This window comes from Homalodisca vitripennis, chromosome 6 (genome assembly GCF_021130785.1).
Source record: "Homalodisca vitripennis isolate AUS2020 chromosome 6, UT_GWSS_2.1, whole genome shotgun sequence".
Classification (NCBI taxonomy): domain Eukaryota; kingdom Metazoa; phylum Arthropoda; class Insecta; order Hemiptera; family Cicadellidae; genus Homalodisca; species Homalodisca vitripennis.
Window position 1 is genome coordinate 41,333,099 of NC_060212.1, and position 21,527 is coordinate 41,354,625.

Consider the following 21,527-nt stretch of genomic DNA (forward strand, 5'->3'; position numbering starts at 1 on the left):
TGTGGACCCGTGGGTAACTGCTAGTATTGTTACATAGATTATTGTTTAAGAGCCTTATGTACTGAAACTACATTAAGTTTTATACGATAAAAACGATATGCAACCATACAGTAACATATTATAAATAAAATAATGCGATGTAATACGTACGTACTCTAGGGTTCAAATTAAAAAATATGTATGCCATTTTAATTGGTCGTAGAGTATGTGAGATGTCTCGATTTAAATCTCATGTTTGTATATGTTCTTACTAAACATATTTATACAGCTAGTATTGGTGGAGGTCTTAATGATTTGGTTTTGAAAGGGTTAAAACTTATGGAACACCAGTTATATCATCGTCAGGCAGCTAGATAAATAGACTGAAGATCCCAATTTAAAAGAATGTGTATGGTTTGCTGACACTGGTGTAACATGTATTTACATGTCTGACGGTTTATTATGAGTGTAACAAGCTGAAAAATATATTATTAATATATTAATAATATATTAATATTATTAATAATAATATTAAGCTAAAAATAATATTATTATTAAAAATAAATATATTAAAATATATTAATTTAAGCTGAGAAAAAACATTATCTTTCATATTTTTAACCCTATTGGTACCCTCCTATTTCGGCCTCCATCAACACTAGCGTGGCTGATGATCAATTTACGCTTCTGTACTTGTACACTGCAAATCGGCACGTCTTTTAGACTAATAGAGACATTTCTCAAATATAATTTCTTTTCCAGAGACGTTTAAAATAAAATCCTAAGTTTCGGCCCTTCCATTTACATGTTTGAGATACACCTAATTTACCTTTTTTAATGTCTTTTTTAAGGAGGTAAGTTTTCGTAAATATGTTCATGTGGCATGTCAATTTGAAGACAGTTCATTGAAGAGATTATTGGTTTGGCGAGTTTACTTTTTACGCTGTAAAAAATAGCCTACTGGTGTTTTAGTAATACTCTAATTTTACTCATAACGTAACTATGATGGGAAGGGGTTGATTTAATGTGAAAATCTGATGCTGTCACAGTCTTGATCACATTGAACCAACCCTTTCCACCATAGCTACGTCATGTGTGCACCGGTTGCTCCACCGTGCTTAGAGATCGTATTACATCAGTTGTGCACATGAGGAGCAATGAAAATACCTCTTCACGTAGATTAAGTTATATATTGTATATGTAAACAGTTCATTTTAAGCTTCTTTGTTGACGACATTTCTTTTATCTCTTCAGACGAATATGACTCCTCATTCCAGGAGTCAAGTCTGTGACTGTGTCAGATTTCAAATGCTGTACTAAGCGGACGGTGAAATGTACCTGAACTCAACATTCGTAAGATATTATATATTAAGCGTTATGTATGCTTACTTACGTCTCGTACAATCCACTTATTTACTGCACGAGAGTACAATCTGTACACTTATCGTGGATTGCACGAGAAAAGCAAACAATCGTTTATTCAGTTATTTATCATCTGTTAACAACAATTAATGTATCAAAAGTAAGTGTACAGATAGACAGCTGAGTGTTGTATGGTCGAAGCGTGCACGCCGCAACAATGATAGTCTGACCTCCTAGCCTCTAATGATAATAACACCAGTATTAGCAACAACAGTAACAATAATAATTATTGTTACTTATGATGTACAACATAGTACACATGGTATTGAGTAAACGTGTTCCAATACTTTGGTATTTTGTTTTACACAGCATATTTTTCATATTAAGGTACTATGTCCTAAAACATTTAGTTTTCCATCTATCTGTCTGTACGTGTTTTTATACAAAAAAATTATATATATTTGAACCAGTTAAGATAAGATTAAGAAACTTGAGAACTATATTATTACCCTTTGTTAGAACTTTTTGAAATTAAAATATTATACTTTATCCCGTTGGCATTTGTTTAACATTTTTAAAGTCAAATAACAAAAATCCGGTATAATTATAAAACAATGCATAAGATATCACTATTTATTCTTTTTATACCAACTCCAACAGTACCTTTTTCAAAGAAATCCGTCAAGCCATAAGCAAGCACGGCCAATTTAAAGATACGTTTGCACAAGCCGGGAGCACTAAACATGTCCAAGTTGAGAGGTATCTGTTGTCTGTTGCTTTCCGTACCTTTGGAATTGTAATACAAATTTCAAAATCATTGGTATCTTGTAAAAATTGTATAACCTATTTAAAACAGCTGATGCCTATCAAAAGACAAAATTTGGGACGGAGAGCAAGACCCCATTTTGTTCCTTAAAAAGTTCATGACCCGTTTCTTTGTTGAGAACGATCTTTCAGCAGTACATGTCAGTAATACTGAAATATTTAAATAATAATAATTGTCTGCTAAAAAAAAGTAATTAAAAAGTTGAAATTTTGGGGAGGGCCGGACCCCTTGAACCCCTTGCTGGCTACGTCCATATACGAATACGAGTATATGGTGTAATCAGATACTTTCTAGAGACCGTCAATCCACGCGCATTCGATATCCGCTGCTCTTTAAATGATGAATTGTGTTCCCCATTTAATTGTGCTGTTTTAAAAATGATTCTTTAATTTAGAATGTTTTGTGTGTTTGTACTTTATAGACTCAGAAACTATTTGACCGATCATTATGAAAATTTGTATGTATATGTATTTTTTCCACGTAGAAGGTTTATATGCTATGCCCATTGATGTAACTCACCACCAGGAGGCGCTACAAAATATATAAGTTATCAAGGCGCCTGCACATTATAAACTACAATTACGAGATAGTTGTGTATAATAACCACACACTATGTGAAGGCGCTAAGTTTTTATGGATATTTGTCTTTCAAATGAATTTCTGTTTGGCCTTATAGCTTGAATTTTAGACAACTTTATTATTAAGTACATGTACGTGTACAATGGCTATAAACATACACTTTTGGCAAATGTTATTGATAGTGTCAACAAGGTAAACTTTACATCGGCGTTGACAATATAATTCACTTGAACCAGAAGTGCTCATACACGAGTAAAGCTTACAAAAAGCGTGCGAAGCCGCGGGGAACAGCTAGTTTATTATATAACTGGAATAAATAATATCTCATGTTAAATTTTAGAGTTGAATTGAATTTTAGCAGTTGGTACTTGATAAGTAAAACGTTACATTCAATTAACTAGGCACTAGTTACAACGTATTGTACGTAGGCTACAGTTTTGGAGGGTAACAAATACGATCGGAATTCAATTGTTTCGACATTATAAAACACTATTGTAAATACCTAAATGATTGCTTTCACTACAAGTGTGAGCCAAAAATTCTTAGAAAGTTATACAGTTTCTAGGAGGGTTCATTTCTGGCTGGTTTATACCTTCCAGTTAAACCTAAATTGGGTGCAGCAAAAACCGATGTGTCACTTAAATCTGGGCAACCTTATGGATGTCCAGGAGCGGCTATGCGTTTCACTGACTGATTTGACTGTAGAGGCTGGTTCAAAGCCGGTTTCTCTTCTTTCAAGGAGATGTGACCGAGTATGATACCCTACATACTTCCTCATGGATCTTGGCAGGAGGCGGACCCTACCCCCAACCTTACCCATCCAGAATATCCTGTCACTCCGGAAGCAGTGCAAAGGTCCTTGTATGACTATGTGCAATGTCTAAGCTTCTTGTCCTAAGAGAATAAACAAAGTTATGCAGGGCGAAGTATATCGTGATTTGAAACACGTTTTCGATTTTGTATCACATTTGGCTGTTTCATGGTATTAGTGTTAGTACAAGTTGCAATTTCGGTTTATTTGAGTTTATGGGACCATTTTATAAATTGTCACATGTGGCAATTAAAATGTGACTTAAGGACGAAAAATAAATTTATGACTCCTACGACTTGAGGAAGCTCATTTTCTGGATTCCCATGTGGATATGTATGTATGTTTGTATCTATTATAAGGATGTTATTTTCTGTTCAGTGGATAAAGATGATTCATTATAGTTTCAAAATAGTTTCATTATAAAGCAAAAGTTCATAAAAACCCTAAGAAGGTGCAAAATTGTCCAGACTCACATAAAGTATAACTTGTAAAAAGACAAAAATGTTATACCTTAATTTGTTGTAAACTGATGATAAATAACGGAATAAATAAATGCGTGTTTACTATTCTCTAGCAATCCACTCCGGTCAATAAGTAATATACAGATTGCACTCTTATGCAGTCAATAAGTGGATTGTACGAGAGTAAGTAAACAGACATAACGCTTAACATATAATATCTTACAAATGTTGAATTCAGATACATTTCACCTTCCGCTTAGAGATCCACAAAAGTGTCGTCAACAAAGAATCTCAAAATGAACTCTTTACATATACAATATACGAGTATAGTGTACTCTACGTAAAGGAGTATTTTCATTATCTCTTCATGTGCACAATTGATTGCAGTCAATACCTTACTACTTCAGTCAATAAGTGGATTGTACATAACGCTTCACATATAATAGCCTACGAATGTTGAGTTCGGTTTCATTTCAACTTCCGCTTATCACAGCGTCTGAAATCTGATGCTGTCACCAATATGACTCCTGGAATCTGGAGTCATGCACGTCTGAAGAGATCCAAAAATGTCGGAGATGGGAGTGCCGATTGCAGAGCGGTCTAAGACGTTAGACTTTGAATCTGAATTAGAGAGAACGCAGGTCAAATCCTCTATGTGACCCTTGCATTTTCAGTTTGCATTTTCTATCAGTACCATCAACCTTGTACTGTATCGACTCTCCCCCTTATTCTGTTTGTTAAGATACATGAGGACGGGCAAAATAAGGCTTAAAAGATGACCGGCTTCTCCTTTTTATTAGCTTAACATTCGTATTGAATCAATCACCCCTTCCACCATAGCTATATGTAGAAATATCGGTTGCCCCACCGTGCTTTGGGTTCGTGTCTAAAGCACCGCAGTGAAGTACACTGAGACAATAAAAATACCTCTTTGCCTCAATTGCACTATATTTCGTAGTCTCTGGTATCTAAACGATGAAGAGAATCCATTTTGAGCTTCTTCATGACCAACTTATTTGGACCTCTTCAGATGTGCATGACTCCAGATTCCAAGAGTCATGTCTGTGACAGTGTCATATTTCAGACGCTGTACTAAAAAGAAGTGAACTGGAGCTAAACTCAACATTCACATGAGAAGTGTATGGGGTAGGCCTACACGACTACCGACTACTACCCTCAAAATCCTAGCAGTGTTTATTCAACAAATATAATGTGACGAAACTTGCATGGGATTTAAGATTAGGTACGTAATGAAATATGACGCTATGAATACCCTCTTCCCCTAACAAAACCAATTACATTTATACAGCTTACCTATGCAGAACGAGTGTTTGGACGAAAATATAAACTGTCTCTTTATCTAGTTTATTTCGCAATACTCTCTTATCTACTGATATCATTGGCCCGTCCTAACAACAGAGCCATTGGTCAGTGGTCTTGTGACGTAATAGAGTACCATGATAACGTGGTACCAGAGCTGACCACTTGATCAGCAGTTTTATCCTCAGTTGTTTGAGAGCGATAGAGTGAGAGTGATGCAGAATGTGATGGAACCGTAACAAGACTTCTTACCCGCAGTTGTACAGGTAAATAAAGCTATAAGAGAATATATGCACTTTAAAAGCTCACTACTATTTTTACTATCACCATTTACTTAGACACCAATAAGTTTTGAACTACTTGATCGATGTTCATAACATTTCATCACATTAGGTCATACAACGCATAAAATGTAATTAGACAAAAACATATTAAAAACGCATGGGTTTATAATTGGGTCTAATTGCAAAAATCTCTTTATATTCGATTTTAACCTTTGATAAATACAAAAAATCTAAACAATTTTTAACATACTGTAGTAACCAATGTACACAAAAAGGTCACATCTTTTGGATGGCTGGTTCAGAAGAAAGTTACAGAACCCTTTAATTTAACCTTTACTTATTATGACTTAAAACTCTCCTAGTGAGTAATTCTCTATATGTTCGTCTTCCTTTTACATCTTAAGTAGCCTCCTTCTTACTCTACTCTTTTGGTTTGTTCCTCTGTTGCCTTTTCTGCTTTGATACACCTAAATATGTAGTTTGTAAATCTGTAATCACATGCAAGTCTCAGACCGTACGAAAAAACTAGTACAAAACTTGAGAAAACTGTTGTTTCCTACATTGATAAGATATATATTGAAGTAAATATATATTTTTTACGTAAAATGTGCACGTATCGCCTTAAACGTTTACGATTCATCTAATAAATGCGTAGTTTTTAACGGTACCGTTTTAAACATCATTGGTCTCTAATTAGTCGTATGTGGTTGGTCGGCGAATATAGACCTATTGTGACCTGTATTCTGTAATTCAGTTTTAATAATTAGTGTTCTGTTTTGTTTTTTATTAAGTGCGTGTTTTAGAAATAGTGACTTTGACACACAACATGATGGTTGTGATTCCTAACTTATTAATACGTCTCACAACCCTCTTGTATTATTTGTTTATTTTAACCTAGTTTGTAATTATTTGTTAGGTTGGTTGTTTACCTGAAGAGATCTGATTGCAGATCTCGAAACGTAGTGTTACTGAATTTTCTTATCACTGAACGATGGCAAATGTCCGGAAAAGTACTGATCCAGTACTTGAAAGACGTCCAGTAAATCAAATCAAATGTCCTTATTTATATCATATACATAATGTACAAAAGGGGAATTAACTAGTAAACTACCTGATATAGAAAATCATGTTAATGTTTCCATCCTTACCGTACCACTATTATTCAATCAAAACCATAAATATGAAGTTTAATGTGTAGGTGGTATCTTACGTTCATTTAAACTTTTTCAAGTGCAATTTTTTATTATATGGAATGTATTTTGTTTTGAAGAATGTATTACTGATATACCGGCTCTTTCTTTTAGATTTCCTTCCTTATCATTATGATACTGTACATTCTTCAAAACAAAATACATTCCATATAATAAAAAATGCCAAATTGCACTTGAAAAAAATTTAAATTAACGTAAGATACCACCTAATAAATGAATGGGAGTTTTGATATTTTTTTCAAAGGGATAGAAATGGTCAAAGTAAAGGCACGCCAAACACTATAAATATGTAATAATATATTACGTAAATATTATATTACAACACAATGTATTGTATTATATACTATAGTACGAGTCATGTCTTTGCAAGCCAGGCCGTTTGATTAAATTATTTATTAATAATCTAAAGAGATCTCGATTAATAATTTTAATACTAGTTTATCGCAGGAAACTCATCTTCTATACTCAAGTGAAGTTTAAAAATATATATCCCAAAAATATATGATCTAAATGCATTAAGCAACAGTTTATTTCTCACAACCTTGATATGTATCTTAATAACAATTTATAATGTTTACAATACCTAAACACGCCTCAAATATTTGTCAGCTTTTGCTGACTACAAATACCTGTTATTCAAATTATAACTTAGTGCAATCTTACGTGCAAATTCCTGAATATTAAATATTAATATTTTTCAGATTATTTACACAAAAGTTCTTTTAACTTAGTAGGCCTAATCGTTAAAGCTGCAATGACGAAATTTTCGCTATATCGGTAGTAGACAAAGAAAACACGTTTTGAATATTTATAATCCTCAAGGCCAAATAAAAGTAACTTTAAGCATTATTTTCCACAAAAATGTGCACAAACAGTTAAAGTTTTTATTTCTTAAAATTAAAACTACAAACCTATTTATAACAAAACTTGGACTATAACCAAAAAGGGAATACTCTTTATATATTTTAAAATTAGATACCTATCTTTTAGTTTAAACATAAACCTTAAAATACACTTTAGTAGATTAAAATAATTTTAGAATAAACATAACTTCATTCTTTATTTCGGTGCGAGAAAACATATGCATAATAAACAGTTTTCAACGTTTTCATACTAACAACCAAATTAAGAGTTATCACGACAAAACAAGCTGAATTTAATTCACCTATTAATTCTGCCACATGGCCCTTTTATTTTAAACAACTGTCCAAAACTATTCCTAGAAGTGTTGAATGAATGCCAATTTTCTGCATCCAAAATTTATTTCTGGAGGAGCCGTTAACGGAAATACATTTAAAAAGCATAATTTGGGTTTTGTTTCCATTTAACATAAGGCTATTTAAAGAGAACCAGACGTTTGCATTTACGGTCATATTTAATACATTTTTAGATGCCTAAGATTTTAACTTCTAACACAGCAAGTTCTATCATCTACAAATAAAAATAAAACAGTGGGCCCAACAATGAACCCTGAGGTACACCTCGTGAGTTTTATTCCCATGAAGTATTACGTAGACAAAGTGAATTGAATAAAGTTACTCTCTCTTTTCTTTGATATAAATAAGGCTTTATCAAGTCATTTACTTCAATTAGTAGACCATACAAGTTTGTTTTTTGCAGTAGTAAATTATGGTCAACACAATCCAAAGACTTTTAAACATCGCAAAATATTGTGTCTATTTTGTCATGAACTGAAGATATTACAGATTCGACTCGTGTAATATTGAAATATCGGATATTGCTTTTTCATAATTACACTGTTTTATAGTATACCATTTTAATAATTGAAAGTTATTGGTTATGGTGTGAACACATTCATCTTGTCTCCTTGAAGATAGATTTAATTCATAGTAAAGCTATTCTGTAACATTAGTACAAGTATACATATAGTCAAAATATTCTTGATTAATGAAATTACACAGATAATAAGCTATGATCACTATTGCTAATAACAATCTCATACATGACCTTTAACTCTACAATTACACGAGAAACAAGGAAAAGAGGCAAATTAACGTCTAGACTCTTATGCACAACCAATATAATAGAATACCCGTGCTATCAAATTTAGAATGCCAAGAAGATCCAATCAATCTCTAACATGCCCTTTGATCGAGGGAAATTCTTGAAAGATTGTTACTCGCTTTGGTATTTTTGAAGTACAATGATAAGGAATTACCGGTCTATGTAGTTTATTTCAACATATTCCAAAGTTTCAGATAAGTGTATCTTCAATAAATTAATAAATATTTCAAGGTAGAAATTTGGCTTTATTGTAAATATTTACAGACAGATATTGTATTAAAACTTATTAAACAGTTCAATCGAATGATTATATTAAACCAGTTAAAAACACCGTTAATGCTGAAATGATTATTTGCATTACAACAGTTAAAAGCTTATATCTACTTTATTGTATGACTGATTTTCATGTTTTAGGTGTCAAAAAACCAACTTTCAGCATTCTTCGCACATGTTTATGTTTTTATTACTTTGAATGTTATTATGTTAATATTAAAAACAAACCTGAACCATTCACAATTTTTAAACGTAATATGATAATACGATTACAAAAAAAAAATAAAAACAAAAGAAAAATAAAAGTGTTAAGTTTGAGTTTTATTTAACTTTACTGATTTCTGAAATACAACAAAAAATTCAAAAAAATTGAAACAGACAGACGGGAACTAACCATTTCCGACCCATGTTTGTATTGCATTTTTTGTTTGTATTGGAACGAAAAACGGATTCCCAACATATTCGGAGATAAAATAAACACCCTGTATATATGTAGAATCTTGGAGCATTGGAAAAAACGGTTTATTGTAGTATCACTAGATAAAGAAATACAACATTTTCCAATATATAATTTTTTATTTTGTGCAAGGCCTTTCTGAATCAAAGATTCCATCATCAGGCACTTTACTGAGCGATCCTGTCCTTGAAGGCAGCCCGCCGGCCCGGCCATTGGTGGTTCGGAAGTCACCTTTAAGCCGTTGGTTCCCAGGTAAACCGTTAGAGAGGACTCCTTAGCCCTAACTTCGCCTGGTAAAATAACACATATTTACTTTACTTTTTTACACTTGCTAGCACACAAAATGTTGCATGTGTAGACTTGCCAGGCAGCTACCACAGTCTTCGTGTTTGTTCGAAACGCAATGAACAGTTTTGATATTTTTTTTATTTTTTTGGAAGCGTCTGTAAAAATAAACTTATGTGTATTTATATAATGTTGCAGGTACGGACTGGCCAGAGAGTGACTCCAGTCTAGACTTTAGCTCGAATGAGCTCACCAGGACCATGTCTAGCTACAGCCCCAGTGATACCTTCTATAACAGTGCAATGTATCAGAATACTTCCTCTTCTTACCCTGGGGAGCTGAACCAATCATCCTCCAGTAACCAGCTACCACACTTAATACACTACTACCCACAGAGTCATTGGCCTCCCACAAACTTTCATGAAAATGATGCTACGATGACATCTACAGCTTTGGATGATATGAACGTACAAATAACTGACCTGACGTACCATCAGCCATTGAGAACTGTTAATTGCCTCAATAGAGTCCAGACCAAAACGTCCATGGGAAACATACAACACTACCCTCCTCCGTTAGATCAGCTAATTCTTAATCAGTTACCTAGTATACACGTGGGTGTGGCTGAAGATAAGAAGCCTCCAGCAGTGAAATATGATCAACAGTTTCACAATCCTGCTAAGAGCTTGGATTCACCTCAGATTCAAAATGGATATGCACAAGAATCAACTGTCAACAATGATGGCACTGCTCATTATTTTAACTTAGCAACTTCCAGTAACCAAACATCACAGTTACTAACCTACCGACAACAGGGTTATTGGCCTTCCACAAACCTACATGCAAACAATACCATGATGACATCTACGGATTTGGAGGATTTGAATATTCAAATAAAAGACCAAACGCACCACCGTCCTCTGGCCACAATATCAGTTACAAGTCCTGCAGTGCAAGATGATCAACAGTTTGAAAATCCTGCTGAGAGCTTGGATCCACGTCAGATCCGAGATGGCTATGCACAAGAATCTACTGTCAACAATGATGGCACAACCCATTATGTCAACTTTGCATCGTCCAGTAACCAAGCATCACAGTTAATAACCTACCTAGAACAGGGTTATTGGCCTTCCACAAACCTTCATGGACATGATGCCCGGATGATATCTACAATATTGGAAGATAATATGAATATGCAATTAACAGAGGCGATGCTCAATCAGCCATTGGATAGCCTCAATAGAGTCCAGACAGGAACGGCAATGGGAAACAACCAAACCGGCCCTCTTTTGGATAATTTTATGGCTACAAATTCAGAGGCATCTACTGAAGAATCACAATTAGTAAATGATTTTGATGAAGCAATTCCAATTGCTTTTGATGCAGCATTTGAAGCAGCTAATATAATCTTCGAACCGTTGGAATACAACTCTGCGTATGTCTCAGAAGGAACCAACTTTGAGGGGCAAATTCTTAATGTACGTATAAACATTCGAAACTAGTTGCATGCAATCTAACAAACAAACAACAAAGCCAACTAATAGTAATTAATTGCTTTTTAAATCTGAAAGCTCTTTCTTCTCAGATTTATTTGCATGTACGGTATATAATTTAACGAGGGCTAGATTTGGTCACCGTGTAAAGTGACTCTTAATAAAAAAATAGCAACAAAAAAATGACAAAAATAACAATAAATAAAAGAATGATAGGACAACAAATACTAGGGATGTGCAGAAAGTAACATACATTTTTTAATGGTGCGGCAGTGGGCGGAGTTACAGTTACCATCTTGGTGTCAAAACACTCTGGCGTTCAGAACGCATCGAGTTGTAGTCGCGTGCGGTTTGTATCTCTTTTACTTTTCTCACTGTGGTTAATTAAAATAAATTTAAATTAAATTAAAATGTACAATATACTTACAATAAACAATATAAAAATTCGGAGCTAATTCATCTCCGATCTTTTTGGATCTCTTCAGATGGACATGACTCCAGATTCCAGGAGTCATGTCTGTGACAGCATCAGATTTCAGATGCTGAACCAAGAGGAAGGTGGACTGGAGCTAAACCCAACATTTACATAAACTTATGCTAATTAATACACCACTCTAAAAAGCTTCATAAATGAAACACTTCAGTGATAGCCAAACTTAATTATCTTTTTTCATTTTTAAATGGCAGTTCATTTTGAAATAGACAGTACGAAATTGAAATGTCATTTAGAACCCAAAACACTCTTAGGCAAAGTCTCATAAAAACCATACCGAAAATTGGCACGCAGAACTAAAAATCATTCTTTGAAGTTTAAAATAATTTTTTGATATGAAACACACAGGTGATACAAAAGACCACTAAGTGTGAGAGGTGGAGGCCGAGACCTCCCAGAGGTCAGAAGCTCCCAAAGGCAGGACGATTCTAGTCTGAAGCTCCTAAAGAGTGGAACTTGCCAGAGACCAGTACCTACTGGAGGATGGGATTTGCCAGAGGCCAGGATTTGCCATATAGAGGAAGTCCCTAGAGGTCGGGACCAGAGGTTGGGAGCTTCTCTCTACAGGCTGAGATTTGGCAGAGACCATAAGATCCCAAAGGCAGTAACCTGCCATACGATGGGACTATCGGAAGTCAAGAGCTGCCAGAGGTTGTGATAGGTCTCTGATTTTGTTTTGGTGTCTTTACTTATTTATTTTTTATTTTAAATCTAACAAAAACATAATAAATATCTCAGAGCTTACACAAGCTGACTATGTAGTTTAGTCCAAATTTTTGTTCTATATATGGATCCTCAATGCAATCCTTAATTTCCAGAATAATGAGCCGCCAGAACAGTACTCAACAATATTACCCCGAGAACCTGCTATTCATGATGAACAACCAACACGACAAGATATGCAACCTCTCAGCACAAATGTTGGAAAACCCAACAGGAACACGAATACACTTCAAGCATCCGTGGTAAGTATATACTGTTTACTTTAAGACAACACATGTAAAGTAATGAGCGCATGTTAAATTAATGGTGTTTAAGAGTGAATGCAACGATCTGTGTAGTACATTACTACGGATTGTCAACCAATCCTTAAAAACTGCTAAGGGACCTACAGTTTAATGTTAGACCATAATCATTTCAGTACTGAGTTTACTACTACCGTATATCAGTTTATTACAATCACGTGAATTTTTAATAACATTTGTATTAATCTTTAAAGGAATGTCAGTGATTGATTTGATCTTCTTGGCATTCCTTGAACAATATATCAATGGCAGCACAAGCGTTTAGACTTTGGCTTTCCTTCCTTATTTTTTGTTCTATAGTAGAGTGAAATTTCAGACACAAGATTGTTTAGTTTTTATTTGCAACAATGATCATAACTTCTATCTTTGTCACCTGTGTATCAAGAATATTTTTACTATATGTACTATGTATTATATTAGTTCATAGTATAGTGAGCCGCTTAGGAGCCTAAATATTAATATGACTTGGGCCATCAATAAAAATTAATGATTTCAGAACAACAGAGTGGTATTGCCGCCAGTCCCTACTATTAATGAAGAGGTTCCAACACCTCCCAAGAGAAAACGTGGAAGACCTCGCAAGAATGAAAATACACCTCAAAACTCCACTGTAAGTATTTGATTTTTTGTAACATATCTGATGGAAAGGAATGAGTGGATATGAGAAAAATGTTGTTTATGTCTTTGAATGATAACATAAATTTAGAACTTAATCAAACCAGATAAATTTGACCTTCACAAATGACAGTATTAAATGAGTATGTTGTACTAATGGTGTAACAACTTTATTACAGTTCTCAATACATTTCTCTGTTTAAATATTTTGTTAGTATTTCTTATTCATTGAACAAATAATCAGTAACAAATATTTTAACTTTACAAATTATTGATAGCGTTAAGAAAAGTTTAGTAGTGTAGTTTTACTGAGAAAACAACGGGATGAGTTATTAGAATTCCAAGACCTTGGTATTAGTTTTGAACTTGACCTTAACTGTTCTGACATTATATCACAGGTATGTTTGAAAAATGGGGAGGGTCAGTTATACAGACACCAAAATCCGCTTTCATAAAAAAAAAAAAATAATAATAACTCATATTCCTGAAACAGATATAATAAACCATAAATTAAAAATTGTTTGATAGCTTTTACACAAGCAGTTTATAAATATGTACACAAAGGCAACGCTGAAAAAGTGCACACCAAAACACTTTATACGGGTGTACATAAAGTCCTGCACGGGTATAATATTTTCTGAACGATAACAGATAAAAAACAAGATTTGTTACATCAATACTACACCTAAAAATCTACTTTTTGAAGGAACTATCAGTTTTCTGTAATATCATGGGGACGTCCCGCAAGGAGTCAGAAGGAAATCTTAAATAGGAGCATAGGTCAATATGGACATCATTTTAAAGGGCTTATTTAGCAGAGTTTAATGCCGCAAACCGCACTCAAAAAGATTGATCCAGTACAAAATGGCGGCTGTTCGAAGATTTTACTTGGTTACATTTTATTAGTAGTAGCTGTAACCCCAGTAAAGCAAAACTGCAACCAAACAAATACTGCAGCTAACTACTACATTATGCTTGTCAGTTGTACATAAGTGAATTATGACATTAGGTATCCTCAAGGGTTACAAATTTGGTCCTAATATATTGATAACAGGGAAAACCTGATAACAGTAACAATTAGAAATCTCTTATCTTTGGGTCGCAGTTAGGACTTTCCTATTAGCCAGTCTATTCATAGTAGGCTATTCTAGTTTTCTTGTTTTAGTAGTGCTGTCCATCCATTTTATCAGTGCGCTTTAGTACAAAAGAGTTTGTCGTATTGCTTGTAGTTCTTCAACTACATTATGTCGCTTGAAGAACGTGAACGTATAACACTTCTTATGATGGTTGGTTGGGGAAATAACAGACGATCACACGAGGAAGCATGCCATTTATTTAATGACTACTTTCACGAAAGGCAGCCAATTTCTAGAACAACTGTAGGGAGAACTGTTCAACACTTTATGGAAATAGGAAGTGTTTCCGATCGTCATAGGTCGCTGAGATTTCTAATTGTTACTGTTATCAGGTTTTCCCCGTTATCAATATATTAGGACCAAATTTGTAACCCTTGAGGATAACTAATGTCATAATTCACTTCTGTACAACTGACAAGCATAATGTAGTAGTTAGCTGCAGTATTTGTTTGGTTGCAGTTTTGCTTTACTGGGGTTATGGCTACTAATAAAATGTAACCAAGTAAAATCTTTGAACAGCCGCCATTTTGTACTGGATCAATCTTTTTGAGTGCGGTTTGCGGCATTAAACTCTGCTAGATAAGCCCTTTAAAATGATGTCCATATTGACCTATGCTCCTATTTAAGATTTCCTTCTGACTCCTTGCGGGACGTTCCCATGATATTACAGAAAACTGATAGTTCCATCAAAAAGTAGATTTTTAGGTGTAGTATTGATGTACCAAATCTTGTTTATTTATCTGTTATCGTTCAGAAAATATATTATACCCGTGCAGGACTTTATGTACACCCTGTATATACATATATCTTGGTTTACTGACAAATCCCTTATATATAAACCATCGGTCTTCATTCTACAGAAATTTTATGAAATTTTGCATTAACAACATACATTTATTTTCTTGAATATATCTGACACGTACGCTAATCGCAAAATATCTGAGTCAGTGAAAAAGTTCAGCTTTTGGTGTTTTTTGTCTATAAAAAATACATAAACTTTATGTCTAAGCTCAAATATTCTGGTCAAAGCCTTTCCTCTCGATAATCAGTGAGTTTCAGTATCAAACAGTAAAGCTGAGTGTTCTGAGCCCATTATTTTACAGAAAAACTTAAAAACTCGAGACTTTAAAGGCTGCCCTTTAATGGCATTGACTTTTATAATGACCACGTGTAAAATTTCGTTAAGTTCCGGGGTCATACCTTTTGCTACTAAAGCCTCTCTATGAATTATGCAGTGTATCCATCTAGCTTCTGGAGCTACCCTTCTGATCAACCCTCGAAGTGCAGTGTACTTTCCTGACCTAGCCTGAGCTCAATCTGCACAAATTCCTGTATATTTGATTCAAGATATGTCATTAGCCTGCTAAAATGTACCAATCATTCGGAAAATGGCAGTGGTATCGACTGAAAACGTCTCACAAAAAAGCAACGATGAATCTTACGTAAGATATTAAATAAACAACTCTATGAAGATCGGTAGCTTCATAAACTTGCTTTTTTATTTTGTACGTAAATTAAATTAATTTTTCTGCAAGCATTGGCCCCCCCCTAAATCTTCATTGCGCCCCCCTTGTGGGTCGCGCCCCACACTTTGAGAACCTCTGCACTTAGGAGTTTATTAGTAGACGTTTATTATTTAAACACTGCTATGAAAACCAACTTAATGAAAAAAAAATGTGAATGAATCATGTGGCAAGATATTTCGAGAAATATTTCATTTGTAGTCTTTAAGTTTTGCTTGAAACTTCATTTCTAGTCAAGAATGAGTTTGACGAAGGTGCATCTCTATCCATAGGATTGATGAGCATTATTGAACTAATCACTCAATAGGTTGGCAGATTTTCGAAGGATGAGGGAAAAAGTAGCTTAATAACATTTTTTCCTACTGAAAAGAACACTTTGACTGGACTAATTGGGTTTTGAAAAGATTGTTATGGTTGCTTACTTGTATAGAAATTTCCCTTAAGAAAGAAGTCGATAGCCGCTATGGTAGTTTTAGTGAGAGTCTAGGTGGACTGGATTAAAAGTATTAAACTGTATTTTTCTTGGATCATATTTCTATAATTTCAGGAAGAATCTGAGCTATGTGCTTTTACAATTCAAATTTACTCTTGGCTCTTAGACTTCTTGGAAGAGTCAATATTGAGGTGACAGGAACAGTGTCCTAGAAAACACTTATACTTGCTTTACTGACCAAATACATCCCTTATTCATATTTCAATTACTCTCGTACTATCTTCTAATTATCATATATTAAAATATTTTATTTCAAACCAAATCAGTTTAAAAATACCAAAGACTTCTTTTGAAATTGAAGTATCCCAAAACATTGTGTTTTGCCTGGAGATGAGGGTGAGTGCCAAAAGTTCTTATGTTTTTGTCTATTTAATGTGAATTCTAAAACTATTTCTCGTTCTGATAGCTATTTCTGGGTTTACCACTATTAGGATAGGACACTAAACTCTTTGATAGGTAAATATAATGTTTAAATGTATACAACAAGCAAATTAGATGTAATTTTCTTGAATTCTTTCAGATTGAAACCCTCACCATTACACCCCCAATTCAAACAAGCCAGAATGACGTCACAAAGGATAGGAAGGCAAAACTGAAACTGTTGTCTCCGGATTTCTCTTTCAACGAACAGTCATCCCCAGGTTGTTCAGGTAACTCGATTTGTGCCAAGAGTGACACAAAGGTACCAGAGGACAAAGAGAATGCAGAGTATGTGCCTGAGGACGACCTGACTGAGGAGGAGTTATCTGAAGAGGAGCTGTCTGAGAAGGTGACATCGCTGGAAAACACAGAAGAAGAGAGACGAAAGAAAAACAACTTAGCGTCAAAAGATTCTAGGAAGAAGCTGAAAGAGAAACTGGCTCAGCAGAAGCAACTGAAAGAAAGACTGTCCAAAGACAACATGAAACTGAAAGAAGTGAATAAGAGGCTAGAAGAGGCCTTGGAAATCCTACAAAAATCACAAAACTTGAGAAACTGTAAGGAGGGATTTTAACACTCAAGGCCCTAATGATGATGTTATTGTTGTTATTTTCTCTAGCTGCATCATGCCATCTCCATTTGCAGCATCGCGTTGTAGTCGTGTACTAAGTACGGTGAATCGAATTATCTCTGGTTGGAAGTCGAAATCAGCATTATACCTAGAGATAGGCATAGTTACTGAGTCTTTTAGAGTGAAAAGAAATGAACTATCAAATTTTGTCACTAAATTTTAAGGTTCTTTATTTACATACCTCATTAAATATTAAAATCATAGATTTTCAAATAATAAAGTACAAAAAAATAAAACATAGTATGTTACAAAGACATTTTTATCAACATAGACATACAGTATATGATTATATATTTTTTCATTTCAAACTCAATTAAGAAATTTTACTTGAAGTGGAATTCCCATATAGTAGCTTTTTCCAGGTAAATTGATTTTGTAAATATAAAATTGTAATCTAGTTTTCATTTACAGTTATATAATGTAATGTTACATTATTTATATTATTGTAATTAGATTTAAGTAGAATACAAGTAGAGTGACAAGTTTTATATTTTTGTAAAAATATGATTTCCGAATACAAATTTGACAGTTTCTAATTGTATACTGAAGGTTAATTTCTTAGAGAAGGAACAAATAAAAAACTTGTATTAGATTTTCAGAGACGTTTCTAAGGTGTTCTCTACATTCTTTCCAAATCTTAGCAATGACTGGGTGCAAAATACGTCATTTTACACTTGGCTTTGGGCGAGTGTAGGAGAGTTCATGTTTACCTCACAGTGGACAACATCCTCTCCCTGAGAGCTATTCCAAATGAACTGATGATTATCATTTTAATTTTTGATATAGGCGTAGTAGAGGTGGAGTTTCCAAACAAATTCCAATCTTACAAGTTAACTCGTTCGAAAGACATTGTTTATATAGATGGATACACACAAGGACAGAAATCTGCTTTCTTCTGAGAGACAATTCGCAAAACACTCAACCAAACGTGTTTACAAAACCATGTAATTAACTAAAATTGCGTTACCCAGTGACAAACATTTACTGATTTTTGTATGACTGTAGGTATTCCCTCTGTTTACACAACAATCGATATTCCAGGTATACGCAAACTCTCGTATAAGTATACACAAGTGTTTACGATGTAAAGAAGACTCTAGGTCTTCGCAAATTTAGTTTAGTATCGATAAAATAGTTTGACTTAACATACAGACAAGAAAGTGAGTTAATAGAAAATGTAAGTACCATACATGAAGTTCATACTCCGTCCATCCCAGTCAATATAACACAGTAAAAATTCTTTAACGTTTAGCTTGTGCTGAATATTGTAATTTTCATCAAGGTAAAAATAAGTGTAATCACATTGCAGGTTAAATTAAAATGTTTAACCTTTATATGAAACCAATCATCCCAACAAAGTAATTTCATCACATGTTTTGACTTATGTAGCTTTCCACCTTTTAAATATAAGTTTTTGAAACATGTATGATTAAATGTTCACAATATATTCTGTTTACTTATTTGCTTATTCTGTATTTGTCTGTTGCCAAAATGGTTACCAATAAGAGCAATGTAACCAGAGTCAGTTTTTGACAGACAGAAATCAGAACTCCTAATTAACTAATTTATGATTTTCAGTAGAGAATAATGATGAAGGGATAGGAGATGTAAAGTTTTCTATCAAGTTTACTTATTATACTGTATAGGCTATATTTACTGTATATACACATACAAATATCTTTAAATTGATCTTGTATTGTATCTATATCATTAGTAGTTGTTTTACAATAAATGCCCCCTAAGTTGTTACATTGAAAATTGGCTTTGCCGTTGATGTCATAAATAAATAAATATTGAACGAAATTTTGTAACAATTCACTTCATATTTTTTAAAGGTTGCAGAATTAGTCTAGTAGAACCATATTGATTTTACTGGACATAGAACTAAATTGTAAATTCCTTAGAAGATATCAGAATTGTAATAAATTTTTATAATAAAGTGAGATGTTATTTGTACTCGACTCCATATAGAAAAACTTAAAGGTAATGAGAAGAACAGCAGTCAAACCTGCACAAAAACATGAAATTGCGTTAAATCCATATCCGATGATTAAAAACTAAAAGATCTTTAAATAGGTCTGTAAGACTGTGGCACAAGTGGTGGACTTGTATGATTCAGACAGTACAGCCTGTCGGCTTACGTAGAACTAATACTTCTTTTTGTTATTTTATCTTAGTTTGGGATTAGAAGAAAATATATAGCTTAAGTTTGAGAGCAATGAGATAATTGATGATGACACAGATTGTACTATTTTACAGTTGCAGATTGAACAAATGCCAGTCATCGCACAGAAGTAACAAGTAAAGAACCGAGAAATGCCAAAGAACTTAAGCCAATCTACAAAAATGCTTTGCAAACAAGTGGAACACTTGATCAACATTCCAGAACAAAGTTCATGAGTTACAGTTGAAATTGGTTGTATTTTTCAAGCATTTAGAGTTGCAATTCCTAAAAATCTGAGGGAATGATAACGTATGAAGCCTATATTGGTATTGTTAAGATGAAGGACTTGGCATGACAGTATTGCTGGTGGAGGGGATTGATACTGAAATGATGGTAAGATCTTGTAAAGGTTGTTTAGTTAAAAATGCACCGACCAATGCAACTGTTCATCCATCGATCATTCCTAACACACCTTGGAATAGAATTCATGTTGATTTTGCTGGACCAAAACAACATGAAAATGAACATGTTTTGTTTTGTTTTTATGTATATACTAAGTGGATTTAAGTGATTCCTTGTAAGGCATAACACCACAAAAGACAATCAGTGTGTTAATTAATGTTCAGACTATCCTTACAGTAATAACTGATAATGATGGCACACTGTTTACTTCTGAAGAGATATGTACAGAGTCTGAAGAAGAGTTTGAAAGCCATGATTGAGGTACCAGGTGTTGTGCACTTAAAATTAAGCACAATACTTATGCAATATAGGAAGTTTCAGAATGGTACTGTACAGAAAAGTCCGGCCTAGTTAATGCTCAAAGGTATACTACGTACAAGACTGAGCCACTGTTCTAACTGAACAAAGAGAGTGTCAGTCTGAGAATTATATTATATTTCAGAAGCCGATAAAGGAGTGTAAAGTTGGTGAATCAGTTCAAGTTCTGTCTTTACACATGGGAAATAATTTATGTAACAATTATTGAGAGAGGTGGGTCGTTTCATTACTGGATTGAAGTGGAAGGGCAAATGTTGTTGAGAAGACTGTCATATGATTTTCTAATACTCATACCGTATGTCTGTATTCTTAGAATGATTGTGTTGACCTTTACATGTTTAACTTTTGTTTCACTTTAATAAAAGGGAATTATTTGTTCATTGGATTGTTCATTCCACTAAGCCTTATAGTTAATGATCTTCCATATAACGTACCATTGTCACTCATAACATTACCACTCATATAACCATAGAATCCAATGTGGTGGAAGCCGCATTGCACGAATTGATTGCAGTTTAATCCAAGGGTGTTTGGATCGCAGCAGATTCGGTTGCTCATTACATTGAAGAGTAACGTCCTAACATCGATATTATCTGTAAAAGAAGTTATTATGTACCACCATCATTCATGTAATAAGTGGTATGTTTGTATTTAGTGGATTCCATGATGTGAAGACCAAATAAATATCCAGAATGTTTAAGCCTTTTCTGCCTCAAAAAGTATAACGCCAGTAATACTTCTTCTGAAGCGCAAAAAAAGGAATTTTTCAGGCATTCAGGCACTTCACTATTAAATATAACAACAAATATTTAAGGAATTATTTCTTGAAGAGTAGAGCAAATGATACCGATTACAAAAACATTTATATAATATTTACTTTT

General features: G+C 33.9%; 1 protein-coding gene across 1 annotated transcript; it reads left to right on the top strand.

Annotated features, from left to right (window-relative positions):
* The first annotated feature begins 9,796 nt into the window (after positions 1–9,796).
* Positions 9,797–21,026, top strand: LOC124364310. Its single transcript, XM_046819685.1, has 6 exons — positions 9,797–9,840; positions 10,072–11,351; positions 12,678–12,824; positions 13,381–13,494; positions 17,172–18,064; positions 19,962–21,026. The coding sequence occupies exons 2-5, from the start codon at positions 10,134–10,136 to the stop codon at positions 17,643–17,645; spliced, it is 1,953 nt and encodes a 650-aa protein (XP_046675641.1). The 5' UTR covers positions 9,797–9,840; positions 10,072–10,133; the 3' UTR covers positions 17,646–18,064; positions 19,962–21,026.
* Positions 21,027–21,527: the final 501 nt, after the last annotated feature.

Excerpts from the sequence above, each read along its gene's own strand:
- LOC124364310 (XM_046819685.1), top strand. The coding sequence starts at position 10,134 with ATGTCTAGCTACAGCCCCAGTGATACCTTCTATAACAGTGCAATGTAT. Across the intron at positions 11,352-12,677 it reads TTGAGGGGCAAATTCTTAAT|AATAATGAGCCGCCAGAACA; the intron begins GTACGTATAAAC and ends CTTAATTTCCAG. Across the intron at positions 12,825-13,380 it reads ATACACTTCAAGCATCCGTG|AACAACAGAGTGGTATTGCC; the intron begins GTAAGTATATAC and ends TAATGATTTCAG.